At 53.4% G+C, this 18,674-nt stretch overlaps 5 protein-coding genes; 2 read left to right on the top strand and 3 right to left on the bottom strand.

Moving 5' to 3' along the window:
- The first annotated feature begins 8,414 nt into the window (after positions 1-8,414).
- Positions 8,415-8,873, top strand: CHC_T00007741001 (hypothetical protein). The gene has a single exon (XM_005711438.1). It carries the CDS (start codon positions 8,415-8,417, stop codon positions 8,871-8,873), a length of 459 nt encoding a protein of 152 aa, XP_005711495.1.
- Positions 8,874-8,880: 7 nt separating this feature from the next.
- On the bottom strand, positions 8,881-9,006 carry CHC_T00007740001 (hypothetical protein). Its single transcript, XM_005711437.1, has one exon. It carries the CDS (start codon positions 9,004-9,006, stop codon positions 8,881-8,883), a length of 126 nt encoding a protein of 41 aa, XP_005711494.1.
- Positions 9,007-9,171: 165 nt separating this feature from the next.
- On the bottom strand, positions 9,172-10,713 carry CHC_T00007739001 (hypothetical protein). Its single transcript, XM_005711436.1, has one exon. It carries the CDS (start codon positions 10,711-10,713, stop codon positions 9,172-9,174), a length of 1,542 nt encoding a protein of 513 aa, XP_005711493.1.
- Positions 10,714-11,452: 739 nt separating this feature from the next.
- On the top strand, positions 11,453-13,702 carry CHC_T00007738001 (hypothetical protein). Its single transcript, XM_005711435.1, has one exon. The coding sequence runs from the start codon at positions 11,453-11,455 to the stop codon at positions 13,700-13,702; it is 2,250 nt and encodes a 749-aa protein (XP_005711492.1).
- A 19-nt stretch (positions 13,703-13,721) lies between these two features.
- Positions 13,722-17,407, bottom strand: CHC_T00007737001 (hypothetical protein). XM_005711434.1 is given in 2 exon segments: positions 13,722-13,840; positions 13,841-17,407. The coding sequence occupies 1 exon segment, from the start codon at positions 17,405-17,407 to the stop codon at positions 13,841-13,843; it is 3,567 nt and encodes a 1,188-aa protein (XP_005711491.1). The 3' UTR covers positions 13,722-13,840.
- Positions 17,408-18,674: the final 1,267 nt, after the last annotated feature.

The raw sequence follows: 18,674 nt of genomic DNA, 5'->3' as shown, positions 1-18,674 counted from the left end.
CTCGTGCGCCCAACACCTGGAAGAACAATGAGCGATTCTGGCAGAAGTGGACTACGTTCTGTACGTTGGAAAGGATCTACCCATGGGCTGCGGATGAAGGATCTCTGCTCCGGTACCTCGGTTGGCTCTTCGACTCAGGCACGATTGCTGGCGGATCAGTCAAGAATTACGTCTCCGCAGTGGTAACGGCCCACAAACGCGTCAAATTGCCCGTTGGATACACCCCACTCATCCAACTCGCGCTGGCCGCCTACCAACAGTCTGACCTGGATCGCCGCGCCGAAAACGACCCGGACGCACACAAGGAACGACGGGCCCTCCCGAGCACCGTGGCCAAGAAAATCTTCAACGCTGCAATGGCCGCTCCCGCTCTCAACCGTCAGTTCATTCGCAACGCTACCGCTGTTCTGGTTTCCTACGTCTTCTTCGAAAGGGGCGAAGCTGGCGCTGCGCTTCGCTTGGACAACATTCAAGTTTCGGAGCAATCAATTGACTTGGCAATTGCTTTACGGAAAAATCGATCTCGCGTGGCACATACTCTATCCTACACTAGGCTAGCTCCTGACAAGCCATCGCTCATCGACTTGGTCTTACGGTACGACAGGTACCGCCGAAACACCCGCTCCACAAGTCGCTACTATTGGGCCCTCCCGGGCCAACGGCTCACACCGTCATCGGCAAGCATCTCACGTTGGCTGCAAGCTTGCTTGTCTCACGCTGGCGTCACTCCCCCTCCGCAAGTGCTGTGGTCCTCACACTCGCTTCGCATGGGTGCGGCATCGGAATGCGCTGCAATAGGAGTTCCTTCCTACCGCATTCGCATCTGGGGGGATTGGAGTGTCGCTCGCACAATGGAAGAATCCTATCTCGACGCTCGCGTACAGCCGTGCGAGGATTCCGTCTTCTTTTTCGGACACCTGTCCGAAATCTCGACTACTCCCTATGGAGTTTCTTCAACATTATTCAGTGCATTCATCGGCAATTGAAATGTGAATTTGGACAAGGGGGCTTTTCGGTTGGAACGCACGACAACTCAGAAGGAAGTGGAAATCAAGTGGACCATTTCAGCCGCAGAAAGCCAAGTCAGGATGACTTGGCCACAAGTCAGCGCCAAGCCACACGCCATGATTTGGAATGAATCTTCGTTCGCGTAATGAAGAACTTGTCAAAAGCAAAAAATCAGCACCAAGTCACGAATGACTTGGTGCTGTTCTTCGTTCGCGTAATCAACACTTGGCACAAAAATGAATCATCACCAAGTCACACGCAATGGTTTGGCACCCCCACTATAACTGGGCAATGATTGCGAATGATTCTTCATTCGCGTCATGGAACTTGGCAGAAATGGAAATTCGGCCACTGCCCGAAAACAGGGCTGTATAAGAGAGGCACGTCAAAGTCTCTCTCACCACTCTTCTTTCTTCCTCAAGTCGTCGCTTGTTTCTCGTTACACAACTCAACAAGCTCCAGACGGATCATCGTCACGGCCGGCTCTCAACAAAATCGCGCATTATGCCTAATGCTGAAGAAGTTCAGTCTTCGTCCGGATCCGCAGGCATCTCTGGTCCAGTGCCCACTTTGGAAAACCAGCCTTCTACCAGTCGCCCTCCGTCTGCCGCTCTCGTCAACAAGGTCAACTCTCTGGAAACGCAGGTCGCCCAGATTCTCTCGCTGCTCCAGAACCGCCCCGCTGGTACGGCTCCTATCGCCGCTACCGCTGAGGATCCAGCCGCTCCGCCGGCTCAACAAGCCGCCGAGGAACCGGGTGCCAGGACCCCCCACGCGGGCCCTGCCCCACCGCAGCACTCGTCTGCTCACGCCGTCTACGCCGACAGGGGACTTCAGTTCACACTTCCAGCTCCGACTGCTCAAGGAATCGCTGACACCGTCGCTACCCGCCAACAGTACGGGGAAACTGGAAAACTCAACCTCTTTCAGAAACCCGCTACCCAGGCCCCATTCCCCGCCAAACGCTTCATCCCGGAAAACGAGAAGCTGTTCGGGCGCATCAAGGAATCGGACACCAGGGACGGTTGGGAAGCTGAGGTACTCTGGAACGTCGGTTACAACACGGAAACTGCCCTCGCCGCATCTCACAAGGTGGCGGAGGCCCTGTCCACTGGAAACACTCAAGCCGCTACTGAGGCCTTTTCAGTCCTGCACCACTACCTCCAAGCCTCGTACGAACGAGTGCAGGAGCGAGTCGACTTCTTCTCAGACTCGGTGGAATCAGGCAAGTCCGAGGCGGTACTTCTCCAGAAGTACCTACGCGAACAGGATCAGCCCTACGTGTCCCAACTCTACAGGGACACCAAGGAGAAGTTTGCCGAACTCCGCTCCCAGGCCTACGCCAAGGAATTCAACAAACAAGCTGCTCGCAACTCAGGAACACAGGCTACAGGACGTGTCTCAAGGGGACTTTCAGGAAAAGGGGCGCAGCGGTATCCGCCGCGGAACCCCAATTCAGGAGGCTCAGGCTTTTCCGGGTCTAGCTCCAAGTAATGGTCCGCAAACCGGACCCTTCAGTGCTATGGCGAAACCCACACCGCCAAGCACGTTTCTGGGCCGAAGGGCTCAGGGCTCCGGACTTCCTAGTCCGAGCCATCAAGTTCGGGGTGTACGAAAAGCCGGTCAACTCAGCCAAATTGGCCACACGCTTTGTACTCCCCGAAATCCCGGTGGAACCTCTAGATTTGGACTGGCTACGCAACGAGCTCACCGATGCCACGCGCCGCCGCATCTACGAGGAAATCTCCCCGGTGGAGGCTCACCGCCTCAACAAGCAAGGATCCCCTATCTCCAACGCCTTCATCGTGCGCACGGAAAAGCGACGATTGGTCGTCAACCTCAAGCGACAGTCAGATCTCTTTCGGTCTGTTCCCGTCAAAATGGAAACACTGGAATCCTTCGCTCTGGAAATCAAGCCGAACGACCACCTGCTCTCGTTCGACATAGAGAAGGGGTACCATCATTTCAGGCTACATCCGGCTATCCGCAACTGGTTTCTCTTCAGGATCGATGGACGTTACTTTCGCTGTATCGCCCTACCGTTTGGATGGAAGCTATCTCCGTTCTACTTCGTCAAGTTCATGCGACCTTTCGTCGAGTACATCAGGGACCGGCTCAATCTTCGCATCCACCCGTACATGGACGATTTTCTGGTAGCTGTTCAAGGTCACTCCGAACTCCGAAGAGCCCAGCGGCTCCTGGACCAACTACTGCAGAAAACCGGTCTTCGCAGAAAGCCAGGCAAAGGCTGCTGGGACGGGTCGCAACGATTGGACCACCTCGGTTTTGTGATAGACACCAAGGCTCAAGTGTTCGGGATCACGGACAAACGGATTCAGAAGATTCAGGCTATCGCTCGGAAACTGCTACAACAAGCCCGACAGAACCGTCGGTTGGTGGAAACATCTTTGTTACGCCACTTCCTCGGGGTGGCCATCTCATGTTCTCTGGCCATGCCGCTCGCCGGCTTCTACACCAGGTCTCTGTACGACTCACTACGGGGACCAACGAAGCGGCGCGTGAAGCTCAAGCACGCAGCCATCCGGGATCTGATACATTGGAAAGAACTGGTCAAATCACCGTCTACGCGCCCTCTCCATCACCAAACGGCCTCAATGGCAATGCACTCCGATGCATCAACCTCAATTGGGATGGGAGGGACACTGGGACACGACCTCAGGATGGGGGAACCAAGGGTCTGGGAAGCAAAAGGACTCTGGGATCCGCATCTGCGGACAAAGCCCATCACCTTTTTGGAACTCAGGGCAGTAACGGACAATCTGAAGGCATTCGCAGACGACCTTCGCAAGGGGACCCATTTCCGCGTATGGGAGGACAATCAGGCCGTGGTCCACATACTCAACACGATGACCACGCGCTCACCAGCCCTAATGAAGGAACTGCGGGCGCTACACAGGGTACTGCTCAAGCTGGGAATCTCAATCGAGTCACGATACGTCCCTTCTGCCGTCAACCGCTTCGCAGATCGCCTCTCTCGCTTGCGTTCACTGGACGACTGGAGGATCAACACCCGGACAATCAGGGCGCTCTTACGCGAGATGGATCCAACAATCGACCGGTTCGCGGATCAAGAATCAACGATCTGCCGCCGGTTCAACAGCCGCTACCGCTCACCGGGATCCTCAGGAATCGATGCGCTACAGCAACACTGGGGACAAACGATCAACTTCTGGAATCCCCCGCTCAAGCTCATCCCACTCGTCGTGGAAAAGATCATCCAGGAAACGGCACAGGGTCTCCTGGTCACCCCGTGGTGGCCCGCTCAGTCGTGGTGTCGTCGCCTCAAGGAAATCGGAACGTTTCAGCTGTTTCAGGCGCCAGACGTCTATCTACCCCCATTGTGGGCCCCACAGCACCTGCCGGCCCCACCGTGGAAAATAGCCATCTGGACGATACGCAGCAGCTTCCGCTAGCCGCCGCGCTACGGGGCTCAGTTCTACGCGCCGCCGGAGTTGGAATCTCAGGCGGAGGAACTACTATCGCTGGTCTGATTCACCGCGCTCGTGCGCCCAACACCTGGAAGAACAATGAGCGATTCTGGCAGAAGTGGACTACGTTCTGTACGTTGGAAAGGATCTACCCATGGGCTGCGGATGAAGGATCTCTGCTCCGGTACCTCGGTTGGCTCTTCGACTCAGGCACGATTGCTGGCGGATCAGTCAAGAATTACGTCTCCGCAGTGGTAACGGCCCACAAACGCGTCAAATTGCCCGTTGGATACACCCCACTCATCCAACTCGCGCTGGCCGCCTACCAACAGTCTGACCTGGATCGCCGCGCCGAAAACGACCCGGACGCACACAAGGAACGACGGGCCCTCCCGAGCACCGTGGCCAAGAAAATCTTCAACGCTGCAATGGCCGCTCCCGCTCTCAACCGTCAGTTCATTCGCAACGCTACCGCTGTTCTGGTTTCCTACGTCTTCTTCGAAAGGGGCGAAGCTGGCGCTGCGCTTCGCTTGGACAACATTCAAGTTTCGGAGCAATCAATTGACTTGGCAATTGCTTTACGGAAAAATCGATCTCGCGTGGCACATACTCTATCCTACACTAGGCTAGCTCCTGACAAGCCATCGCTCATCGACTTGGTCTTACGGTACGACAGGTACCGCCGAAACACCCGCTCCACAAGTCGCTACTATTGGGCCCTCCCGGGCCAACGGCTCACACCGTCATCGGCAAGCATCTCACGTTGGCTGCAAGCTTGCTTGTCTCACGCTGGCGTCACTCCCCCTCCGCAAGTGCTGTGGTCCTCACACTCGCTTCGCATGGGTGCCGCATCGGAATGCGCTGCAATAGGAGTTCCTTCCTACCGCATTCGCATCTGGGGGGATTGGAGTGTCGCTCGCACAATGGAAGAATCCTATCTCGACGCTCGCGTACAGCCGTGCGAGGATTCCGTCTTCTTTTTCGGACACCTGTCCGAAATCTCGACTACTCCCTATGGAGTTTCTTCAACATTATTCAGTGCATTCATCGGCAATTGAAATGTGAATTTGGACAAGGGGGCTTTTCGGTTGGAACGCACGACAACTCAGAAGGAAGTGGAAATCAAGTGGACCATTTCAGCCGCAGAAAGCCAAGTCAGGATGACTTGGCCACAAGTCAGCGCCAAGCCACACGCCATGATTTGGAATGAATCTTCGTTCGCGTAATGAAGAACTTGTCAAAAGCAAAAAATCAGCACCAAGTCACGAATGACTTGGTGCTGTTCTTCGTTCGCGTAATCAACACTTGGCACAAAAATGAATCATCACCAAGTCACACGCAATGGTTTGGCACCCCCACTATAACTGGGCAATGATTGCGAATGATTCTTCATTCGCGTCATGGAACTTGGCAGAAATGGAAATTCGGCCACTGCCCGAAAACAGGGCTGTATAAGAGAGGCACGCCAAACTCTCTCTCACCACTCTTCTTTCTTACTCAAGTCGTCGCTTGTTTCTCCCACCATCCCACCCTCAGCTTCGCTGCTCAGTCATCAAGTCGTCACTGGTTTGTTCTCTCCCTACTCTTTCTTGTATGGCTTAACCATTCGGGAATGTTTTTCACACACACGCTGGGTAAGATAACGCGATCTCACGGTCGCTACTCAAGCCCTCTCATCCTGGAAATGCCCCCTCATCTTTGAAGCTTACCAAAGCAGGACTCGAACTCAGGTGAGTCTTGGACGCGCGCCCCGTATCAAGCCGAATGTGGTCCTCATCCGCCGAAGCGGGTAGTATCGCAAGGATAGCGGCCCGGGGTGGCATGGAAACGCGCGCCACTACGCTGCTCTGGCCGTTGTATCAACGTTTATGTCCACACCAATTGGGGACAGCGAAAGACAGGGGCAATCCTCTGGAATTCAAGGAACGGTAAGCATTTTTCTGGACCGAGATCTTTAGGTAATAAAGCGTAATCTTGTTTCTTCAACATTATTCACAGCGCTGAACTACTCTTCAAACTTGGATAGAAGAGCTATTGGGTGCCAAATGACCAGTATTTGAACGAAACTTCTCTCTAGAGGTATTCTCCGGATGCATGTGCCTGCAAAGCGGCATCCAAAGGGCATTGCTGTTCTAGCAAGACTGAGTAGGACACATGGTTGATACAGAAGAAGTAAAACTGATTTAGACGCAGAAGAACTCGTCATATTCTGACGTCGAAGTCGGAAAATGGACGGGAACAGATGTGCATGGACTTCGATAGCACGCATGTCCCGCATGGGGTGTTCCGTATCAGAACGGTATAGAAAACGAGCGGGTTGGGTGGGCTTCATGCTCGACATGCTCAAATATAAGATAGGTACTAGCTAGAGTCCTACAGAAGCGTCGCGAACGAAGAAGGATCAACAGGGCGACGGGTAGGTTGAGTTTCAAGAGGATCAAAACTTTATCTGCGCTTTTGCTATGCCTCGTCAACCCAGCAGGAGAGCAAGTCATTTTTCACACTTCACGTCGCATATTTCACATTAGTTAAATCCCTTTTTCCCTCTTGGGGCCCATGCTGTTGCGCTGGCGAAAAGCGTCTCCCATTTTGGAGAGAACTCTCGCATTCAACATTTCCTAACAGAATCTTGCGCAATTCGTGAGAGGTTTCGTCTCTGAGGCCTCTAGACCTCGAAACCATCATGGCATCTGCTCACAAAGATCTGAAATCACACTCATATCTCGCTTCTCCAAGCACGTGCATCACTGGGGCCTTAATGGACGAAAACAAGAGGTAAGGCTAGATTTGAAGAACAGTACCGCTGGAACACTTAAAACGACCCTGTCGGGAAGATCGTTTTCATACATGGAAGACAAAATCCACACCAGAACTACATTCGGAAAGGTAACGTTCCTGACGTAAACCCTATTGCTTTACGAATGCCGGTTGCAGCCGTATATTTTGCTCACATTTTCAGAGATGATGACCTAGAAGAGATGGGAGCAACTGTGCAAACAGATTACAACATGTGTAGCCATATCAGCACGGCTTTTTAAAGCGACGGTTACGCTTGGCGACTTTGGCTTCATTTCGCTTTTTATGTAACAGGGACAGTCGGGAGGATTGAACCCACACAGGCCGAACATGGTTCGTGGCATGTTTTGATTCTTTCTGTCTGAAAAGCCGCATTGCCTCTGGTAGGGACGTGAGAAAAGGAAGTAAATCATCAAGGTCGAGGCGGGTTTGTTCCTTTGAATTAATTGATGGCTGTGCATAACGATAGTGCAAGGGGCACATGTATTACAATCAGTCATGGGCGCTGGTCCCTGCAGGCACTCAAGAACAGTCACCCCGCAGTTCAGCATTTATGAGCATTCGACGCAAAAAAAATTGCAGGTGGCCATCAGACGTCTTGAAAAGTCCAAGGATTGCTGTGCCCTCAGAATACAAGAATGAGCTGACTAGATTCGATGCACCATGATGCGGGGGGTTTCACTCTTGAGGAGAGTCAATACATGCGGTTGCAAGGAGGACTCATGACCAGGTTTATTGGAGCGGGAATAATGCAAGTAATGCATTTTATGGCTGCTGCGCTAGCCACATATACCCAGACACTGCAACAGCTGATTTGAGGACATAGACTGAGTCTTGACGCAGAATATCTTCGCTCTATCCAAAGATGAATATAACAATACTTGTCTATGGATGCCTGGATGGAGTGGGACCTGGTTCAAACTCGTCGCAAGCATCGTTTCAGACAACTTGGTGTCCTTTGTTTTATCCAATACAAACTATCATTTCTAAGAATTGCGAGGCGTGAGAGCTATTCGCGAGATCGCTTCACTGAGACGACGCTAGATACAAATCATCCTTCACACCGTTTGCGCGATCTCTATCCCTTTGCTCAACAAGTCAAAGAAATAACGAAACGCCGAGGGACACAGCATTGCTCAATTGACTCATCAGGCAAGCAGCATGGTGATGCAAAGGTTTGTTCATATGAACGTTTCTTTGCTTTTATTTTCCTCTGTACTGCTTTCGATTCGCACAGCTCAGCGCGTCGACAGTGCGTCGAACAACACTGCTGTTCGTTCGACTCATGAGCTGTGTCCCTGTGCCCTCCTCTCGGATACTGAAGGCGTCTGCTACGATTTTGTCAATGAAGCGCAGAGAACCTGCACAAGCAGGCCATGCGAAAGTGCCTTTGTATGTACAAATCGTGAACAAGCAACTCACTATTGTATTGACCGGGCTCAAGACATGGTGCGTATTTCACCAGAAGAACGTGGAAGATGTTCAATGACTCAACAGAAGATGCATTCTCGCATCCCGTATGGCCCTTACGATGGTATAGAAGGGCAAGGGCAGAGTGGTGATGGCACACAACTGGACGACGACCTGCATAAATTAGAACCGGAGGCCTGTTACTCATAGGCGGCAACTAGTCGCAAGCTAGACGCGAGAGAAGCCTAGCGTACCAGAGATTTGTTGACATCGCAGCGTAAACATGACGCACAAAAGTCGAACTCGCGATCGGTATTCTTTTTTCTCGAAGCACATATGCCATCATAGACAGCCATTTATCGGTAACACCCTTTGAACCATTCACAATTCCATGGCGTTTTGAATTCGCAAACATGCACAAAAATACAGTACATCCAAACACTGTCGCCCACATCAGATGCCAAACAGCTGAGCACCGCCCGCAAAATTTGAAACGGGCGATCACCGGTTAGCTATTCAGGCGGCGATCGAAGTCGTCGATCACATTCTCCTGAGCCGCCCTCTGATCCAAAACGTCCATATCGGATGAGTAAATGACATCCGAGGACTTGACAACGTTACCCTTCTGCGCATAAGCCTCAGCAGCGGCCATCTTGGCCCTGAGAGTAGCGTCCGGTCTGGAGGCGAGGACAGAGGCGGCCGCGCGGGCGCGGTTCCTTTTCCTGATCTCGCCGTTGACCTTTCTCTGCCTGAAGAACCGGGCCAAGGGAATGAAGACAAAAGAGGCGGCGTACGTGGCCAAGGCAGGATAAATAGAGCGAATGAGGTTGACAAGGGCGGCCGCGTCGGCCGTGAGGGGAGTGACGGCGGCGAGTTTTGCGCCCAGTGTGAGAACGCCGAGGACGTTGACGACGCCAAGCGCGATGACCATGGTACGTTGTCCGATCGGGGCGCGACTCATAGTGAGCTCTTTTTCGACGAGGGATGGTCCGCCCAAGCCGTCACGGGCGGCGGAGCCGCGGCCGGCAAACTCTACGTTGGGCATTTTGGACCCCGTGGTGGAAAATGACGGGAAGACATAAATAATATCACCTGCGTCTGTGACCTCGGGATGGCCCTGGAAGCGCTGGAGGGCCGGGAGGACGAAGGACTCGTCGACGACGGCGGTGGAAGAAGAGCGGGTGGGGTTGTCTTCAAGCTCTAAAAACGGGGCGAGCTGTTCTGCTGTGACGGCGCCGCGGTTTGCGCGGATGACAGCGGCGACGCGGCGCCAGCGACGGTCTTCGAGGCCTTGGTTGGGGTCGCCGTCGCCGAAGACGAGCGAGTAGACGGCCTCGAGGAAGGACATTTCGTTTTCGTCTGCGGAGCCTTGGGTGCGGGCGTAGTAGCGGCGTTGGCGGGTGTAGAACATGACGTCGAAGATGTCCGGGGCAAAGAGGCGCACGGGCATGAAGGAGGAGCGCGAGCTGCGGCGGTCGTCGTCGGAGCGCGAGGCGGAGGAGAGGGCGGTGATGGCGACGAAAGTGACGACGATGGAGAGGATGAGGAGGGCGCCGAAGCCCAGGCGGATGGCGGTGAAGATGGTGGGGAAGGCGCGGTCCCAGGTCATGCGGATGGAGGCGCGCAGGGAGGCGCTGCGGAGGGCGGCGCGGACGTCACGGGGGAAGCGGTAGGCAATGGCGCCAGCGTCGGTGACGTCGATGGCGGCACCTGTGAGGTTTGCGAGGGAGACGAGCTCGTCGTTGGCGAGGGAGAGGTCGAGACCGGCAGTGGCGGCGACGTCGGAGACGGTGATGCGGTCCTGGCGCGAGAGCGAGGTGACAGCGCGGAGGACGCGGTCGTCGACGTCGCGGGTGTTCTGCGATTGGAGGACCATGCGCGGGACACGCGGGCAGACGAGGGAGGGGCGGAGAGGGGTGAGGTGGGGGGAGCGGGACAGCGAGAGGGTTGGGCGATGCGAGGTGCGGAGGGGGAACGGTGCCAGGAAGGAGAGGGCGCAGCGATGCAGGTGTGGGCAAGGGAGGGAAGAGCGGGTGCGTTTGGAGGTCATGGTGGTGGTAGGGGGTGGGCGGGATGAGAGTGGAAAGGGGGGGGGGTTGAGGCGTGAGGGAGAGGGAGGAGAGAGGGCGGGTGGGGGCGAGGGCGAAGAAGGATGGGACGCAGCGTTTCCGTGCGTTGATATCAAGAGGTGAGGAAGAGGCGTCCGGCGTGGGCTGATCTCATCGTTGTACCGCAGGAGTGACCGCTTGCGGAATGAGCCTGATCGAGATGTGTCGGCACACATCTGGATTACTTTATGTATGACACGTGTAACAACACGTGTTTACACGTGTGTGGTATCAAGAGCGAAATGCTGTGAGCGGTGCCGCAGCACCGAGGAGGATGGCTGTGGGTGTGTGTGCACCACACTGCACACGCACACACACACACACACATCCCCCGCCATCTTCACTGGATGCGGTGAAGTGGAGATGGGGGAAGACAGCATATGTGTTTCGCAGCGGGAGGGGAGGTGAAGGAGTCCCGTTGAAGAGGGAAGGAGCTGCATTGACGTCAAGGAGACGACTCATTTTAATTCGCATTGCTGGTGTGGAGATGCACGCTCGATCGCCATAATTTTTTCCACTTTTCCAATTTCTGCACAATCTCTTCCCCCTCCTGGCGCCGTACCGTCTGTCCCATATCCAGCAATGCCCCCTCTACCACTGCCTTTCTCCGCGGCCCCCGACACTCGCACAACCCCCCCCCAGCCCCCCTTCCTCTCCCCCGCCCCCTCCCTCCTCACCGCGATGGTGACGCTCCCGTTGCGCCCGCCGCGCAGCGCAGGCACGCCGGACGTCGAGCCGCTGCTGACGGAAGAGCATCATCACTCGGAAGATCACGTCAACGAGGTCCACTTTGCCTTTCTCGACGGCGCACCCGAAACCCCCGTCTTCCGCCCCGGCCCCTCCCACCCTTTCTCGCGCCCAGGCCCACGTCTGGGCTCCTACCGATCCCCTGCTCCCCCGCCCGCGCTCCAGCATCTCGCCGGCTCCGGCGCTCCCACATCCGTCAAGAACCTCGCCCGCATCCTCGCCTTCTTGGTCTTGTTGGGCATCATTCCTTCCACTATCATCTTTTTGGTCGATATTTCCGTACATAATGTCGTCAAGGCTCGGGAGGCGCTGGTCAACGCAAATGCGCCTGCGGGGTATATCTTTTACGTCCTCTCGGGCCTTGTCTTGTGCGTCACCAGCACCTTGGTTTGCCATCTCTGGTCCCCAGAGGCGGAGGGTTCGGGCATTCCCGCCATGAAGAGCCTCATGTCTGGTTTTTACGACAAGGTCAAGCCCTCGCTTTCTTTGTGGACTCTGCTTGCGAAAGCGGTTGGTCTCGTCTGCGCGATAGGGGGTGGACTGCCAGTGGGATGGGAGGGACCCAACGTCCACATCTCCTGTATTGTCGCCCACCATCTCTCCCGCCTCCCGCCGTTTCGCGACCTGAGAAAGGATCGCGCCCTCCGCATGCAGATTATGGCCTGCGCATGTGCCGTTGGCCTGGCCAGTTCCTTCGGTACCCCTATCGGTGGCGTCTTGTACGCCTTGGAAACTACCGCCTCGTTTTATCTCGTCCCGACCTTTTGGAAGTGCGTCTTGGCCACGCTGGCGGGCAGCTTGGTTTATGACTTGCTCTACAAGACCCCCTTGGTCGAGGCCTTTCTCAATACCACCTTTGTTAAGGATGATTACAAGAAGGAGCAGCTTGTCGCTTTTGTCTTTCTCGGCGTCTTGCTCGGCATTCTAGGCGCCTTTTTCGTTCGATGCGTCCATACCGTCTATATCTTGCGCAAGCGCCGCCTCCCAGGGACCAACCGATATGTTCTGCTCAGCGTTGTTGGCATCATTGCTGCGCTCGTCCAGTACCCGCGGTATTTGTTCCGCCTTGATCCGCGTCTTGCAATTAATGAGTTCTTTTCGTCGGACAACATGGAGACGTTATCACACCTTGATGTTGGACTGCTCGTTCTCATCAAGTTTCCGCTCATTGTCATCGCCATTGGGTTGCCCATTCCCGCTGGTGTCTTCATTCCATGTTTTCTCCTAGGCTCTGGGCTGGGGCGCCTCTACGGTGAGTTGTTACGCTTACTTTTTGGTGCAAACATCGTCCCGGGCGGCTACGCGGTCGTTGGCGCGGCCGCGTTTACTGCAGGGGTGACGAGGGCTCTATCCGTGGCTGTCGTTATTTTTGAGGTAACTGGACAGCTTCAGCATATGGTACCCACGCTTGCGGCAGTATTAGCCTCAGTCATTGTTGCCAACGGGATCAACCGATCTTTGTACGATACGCTCATTATAATGAAGGAGATGCCGTACATGCCACACATGCGGCGAGATCGCTCTCCATCTCAAAAAGTACACGAGGTTATGCGCACGGACGTGATATCTCTACGGGAGAATACAACGTTGGGAGAAATTCGCTCAATGTTGGATACATACACACGGTTCGACTCTTTCCCGGTGGTCACGGGAGCAGGACTATTGCTCGGTGCCGTGCGACGCCGAAGTTTGTTGAATCTAATGAATAGTAGTAGACCAAGATTGCCTAACGGAGAGGTCGACACCAGTCTCTCAGATAGAGGAAGTCTAGGTGCCAGTATCAGTGTCAGCGATGAAGCAGTTCAAGCTGAAAGCGAGGATCGGCATCAAAAGAGATCTAGGGTCATGAATGGGGTTCATGAACAGGCAGATTTGTCAGATAGTCCAGTACTTCCAGAGGAAGCTATCGAACAAGGAAGGGCAAAGGAAGAAGAGGAGAGTCCTCCAGAGTACGGTCGAGGTACAGAGACACGAATAGAACCGGATTTGAGTCCCCTGGTTGTGACAGAAAATACTACATTAAGTCAACTGCACTTCATGTTTGTGATGTTGATGCCAACACATGCCTTCGTACTAGTCGGAGGTGCGCTCCAAGGCATCGTCACAAGGGGAGACATTGTACAGAGCGGAACAATTTTGAGACACCCAGGGGAGCAACCAGAAGATGACACGACAGTATCTTGACTGCCGATTAAACGTGGTGTGGCAACGCAAGAAATACAGATTTATGGATGCTGTCGTTGCCACATTGTTACTGTTGTTTTACATTGGTTCTTTTGCGAGCTGCATAACTCAGCAAAAGGAAAACGCTGTTCTACATTCTCACGTGAACCAGTTACTGAAGTTATGTTCGTTAGTTCCGGCACGGGCACCCACCTCGTCGTCATCGGACACGAGGTTTACGACCGGCACTGCTTCATCCGTTCCATCGTCTTCACTTGAGCCGAGTGCACCATTCTCTTTGGCTTGTTTCTTTCCTGCGGGTCTTGACGGCCCATCTTGTTTCTGTGGATGCGGTTGGGATAAGCGCTTAGGCCCCAAGGTATTGGATTGTTCCTTGTTTGATCCAATGGTCCGTAATTTTGCGGCAGGGCTGCGATCTCCCTCAGTGAATAGTTTAAGTACCCCGTTCATTCTCGGTGCCTTTGACGACCTCTCGTGATCTGCTATGTCGTGGTCATAGTCATGGGATTCGGACGGGGTCGGCTTGTCCGCCCCGAGCAGCTTTTGTCGTTTTGCCGCCGTCAAAGTAGTTTGAAACAAACAAGCGACAGAGGACCCAACGTAGCTACCCTCCTTCCCATCTGACGGACGGGTCCGCTTTCGAGAAGTCGAATTAAGGATTTTAGGTTCATTGTCCGGTAAACCTATCTTGGAGATAATATTCTCCTCCTTTTCCGATGCGCTTGGCGGTGTGGTACCATTGCAGTTGTTTTCCCAGTTGGAATCTAAGTGCGGTACACTAGCGCGCGCATTGGGTGCTTCAAAACTCTCAGGACCATGGGAAAGAGAGGCTTCTGCTTGTCCAGCAATCCTACCAACCCCTGCAATGTGCTGAGACACCACAGGGCGCTTTTCCCCTTTCCCATCATCACCGTCGTCAATATCCATTCTCTTATCTTTGAAATCATCGGGTGTCGCAACCTTTCTCCGCTTGTCGGCATGCTCTTGGGCTATAGTGGAAGCCACAGTTTTGACATGGTTATTCAAGGCCAGCGGACCCTTACTCGAAACTACGTTACCCTCTTTCTCCGAACATTCATTTGAACCGGCAAGTTTCAGAATATAACTTTTTTGCGGTGCAGCATTATTGGCTGGGATCCCTTCATCAGCACGAGTGGCTGAAGCCAGGGAAGAATTTTGGCGTTCCTGCTTTTTGGCATCGAAGGGGGATATATTGTCTTCCTGTTTCTGACATTCAGCAACGACAGAGGCTTTGTCCGAAGTGAGGGGACAATTATCGTTTTCTGATAATATAGCCGTGTTTGCCTCCACAATCTTTGCTGCCCCGCCCGATACGCGCCTCAAAACGCCACGCCACAAGGAGCGCCCCATCACGGCAGGTTCCCCAGTATTCGAATGGTTCACGCTTCTCCTCTGCACGATACTGTCCTCAGACAACTTCCGAGCTTCAGCGATTCCGCTAACAGAGTGGCGTCTGTTCACCTCTGCAGCCCTGGGCATTGTTCGTTGTCTCGGTCTAGAAGGTATCGTGATTTTTGGTGGGGCAAGCCGTGGATAGTCCTCCTCGGCGTCTGAAAGCAAAATCGGGTGTTCGTCATCATTGTCTTCTTCCAAATGTTTCCGTTTTCTAGAGGACACAGGGAGTATTTCCTCGGATTCCGCGTCGCTGGGGGACACTCGCTTTGCGGTTTTCTTCTTGCTAGCCGCGCTATGTTTGCCCTTGCCTTGCATGGCCCACGCCGGACCGTCATTGTACCCGTAGTTGAAGAAGAGTTCCTCATTCCTCGCAATATTTCGTTTGGCATATAGGCCAACTCTCACATCACCACCAACGCGCATCACTTTTGGTTCGCAGTTCGGTCGGATACTGTGATTACAGTAGCGTAACTTGTTACCCATCCTGGTCGAATCAAGTGCGTAATCCTGTGTAGTGTTGAACAAGAAGGAATAGTTGATCTCGTCATATACTCTACCCCGCCGTTCTGCCTCTTCTTGCTTTATCAACTCGCCCACATACTCTCCAATTATTTCGTTCTTTGCAATGTCGCGCACAGCGAACGCTCCCCAACCATGCACTTTTGAGTGGCCCACGACGATCCGTTGTTTTTCGTTCATCTGCAAACCTTCATTCGTGCAGCTCCAGTTCTTTCCACTGGGGAGAGGGGACTCACGGCATTCATGGCATTGCCGGCATAGGTCTGGGTCACATTCTCTATTCATGGAGAAGCAGAAGCATGCTTTCGATGCACACGCTGATGCTGCCTTGCACGCGCATCCCCGAAAAGCATTGCTGCAAGTGTATTGCAGCTTCCTGTTTTGCACATGTGTGTGGTTACAACCGCAGAATTTCTCACAAAGCAAACCACTTTGCATACAGATGCAATTCTTCGTTGTGCAGGCACCGTCATGGCGACATGGGACGTAGTCCAATCGCTTCCCTCCTTGCATCGATTCTATCTCTTGAGCTGGTCGTCGAGATCTTGACTTAGTCCATTTGCTTTGAGGTTTCTTAGTACGGGCGGGGGGGGCTTTCATTGCACCAGTGGTTTGCGAAAAGAACTGACGGCATAAGTACCCCACTCGGAAGCACGTAAAACGAACTTTTGACGAGATCTGAGGAATGAAGGCTTTCAGCATGGATGTAATTCTGCACGGGTCGTGTCCAAACGTTTCAAAGAGTTCTCGTACTACAGAGTGGATGTCGTTCCACGAAGATGGATTAGCTACGAGATTTGAGACCCATTCCACACAATCGTCTTCATTCAACTGCCCAAACCAACACTTGCTAGAATCGTGGTCCTCACATTTTGCCTCAATTTCCGCAGCAGCCTCTTCTCCCAGAACTTCCTTTTTCGACTTGTCGTACGGTTTCTTAACTGGTCTAGCGTCATTTTGATATCCGTGCAAAGAGCAAACGTAAGTGTAGCATTGCCGACAAACAAAAAAAGGTATTGACTTGCTCTTCAGGACATCTGATGGGCAAGTCTTCATTTCTCGGCGCGCATGTTTGACGACATCCACGTGCATCTCTTTCTTCCCACGCTCCTCGTCGTATTGCATTTGCCAAAGTTTCTTTCTCATTAACACATTTGCTTGATAAGATGCGACGAGATGTGAACCTTCCAGTTTGAACACGTCGGAGATGACGGTTTTGATGCTTTCTAGATTCTCGGTTCCCAAGCGATCCATTATATCCCGCAGAGCCACTCGCTTCGCTGCCCGATCCCAAACAGGGATAGCTTGCTTGAGCATGTATGTTGGGACTACCTTCTCGGCAACTTCGGTAGGAGATGCCTCTGTGCGGAGAGAGGAAGAACGTAGTTCCTTTTTTGGGGTATCGCCAGTTTGCTTGGGAGGTTTGGGGATGTCGCTAGGCCCCTCATTGACAGCATAAATATTGTAGTTAAACTCTTCAATCTCGGAATCGTTTCCATCCTCCTCAAGGTCCTGCTGGAACAAATCCATGGCCAGCGTATTGGAAGAGTCTATCATGGCGTCAGACTCCCCAAGATACGGCACATGGAAGTCATGTTCGTATTTTTCGGGAACCGCGACGTTTGCTTGAGTGCGGACCCAGGCGACTCCTGGGGGTGGAATCCCGGGCTTCCCGACCCAGCACCGTTTCCCTAATCGTTGAATTGCAAACGCTGCTTTCGCGGCAGTGGCAACATCTGGACGACAAGGCAAATGTTCGGTCCCTCGCATCTCGTGCGATGCGTGCGTAGCAATCTCTGGGGCACACGGCTCATCGATAAGCACAGCTTTGGCCAAGTTGGCACGGATTTTGTCCACACGAAAGCGTTCCAGCTTGAGCTTAGCGTTGGTATAGCATGACTCGACAAGGTCGCGGACAGAGTCGTCAGAAGGAAACTCTTCAAACTCGACAATCTCTTCGCGAGCATTGTCCTTCTCGGGAAGCTTGTGGGGAATCCCTGCCTTCGAGGCGCTCATGAGTAGACTTGTGTCGTGGATCGAAGGTGGGGTTATTACTTGACGGATGCAAAGTAAACGAAATAGAAGGAGATGGAATGTGGATTGATGAGATGCTCACCGTCAGGTCTGGCGGCAGAATGAGAACAGATTGCGAGAAGCTAGGCCAAATTTTTTGGAAGAGGATAGTGCGATTGAGAGACGGGGATAATCGTGAGAAACAGTCGACGAATGAATACACAGGTATGCGCTGTGAGCAATCAGAGCGTGAAGGGCAATACCATTGCACAGCAAAGACGCCGACAAGCTAGATTCTCGAAAAGCTTTTGATGGCGAGATGGAGAGGAGGATTGGGTTCGGTCCGTGCCCTGACGGAATGGCGATGGCCGTCAGAAAGGGGAGAGAGGACGGAAGGGGGGGGGGGGTAAGAGTGGTCGCCCGGCGCGGGGCAAGGGTGCCAAGCACTTCGGCTATGACTGGGAAGTGGCGGTTTTGCGCATTCGGTAAATGTTTAGAAATTTGAAACTTTTGGACTTGTCCTCTGATATATATGATCTCTTCCAAGGCGAAGAGTAGTTTAGGATAAAATTTTGTGATGATTTCCAAGATCAAGCTGCCGCCAAATGATGTACAGGGGGGACCCTCAATATCGCACCTTTTGATAGTGCACTGTGGCAGATAACGCATCCCTTTCCTCCATGTTACAGTGGGATACGCGCAGTAGTGCTACCTCTTGCTACATGCCAGAAAGTGGCACTATTCCGTAGTGGCACTACTAGCCCAGAAAAGAACGTAGGAAATCTGCACCCCTCTAATGCATACCTAGAGATACGCTTTAGTCCTAGATAATCGCCCAGCACTGCTTGCCTCTCTCGTGATCTGCTTCCCTGAGCCCGTGCATTGAGAAATCCTTTCTTCGCGCGTCGTAACATAGAACTTGCCTTGCTTCCTGTACATTGCACTCATACGCCAATTTCTCCAGCCCCAAAAACAATTCCGTGAGCTTAACAGCAGTGGGTATCGGGCGACAGCGTCGCGTGTC

Source organism: Chondrus crispus, genomic scaffold (assembly GCF_000350225.1).
Source record: "Chondrus crispus Stackhouse genomic scaffold, scaffold_82, whole genome shotgun sequence".
NCBI lineage: Eukaryota > Rhodophyta > Florideophyceae > Gigartinales > Gigartinaceae > Chondrus > Chondrus crispus.
Note: the sequence above shows the minus strand (reverse complement) of the source record. Positions and strands in the feature narration are given on the sequence as shown.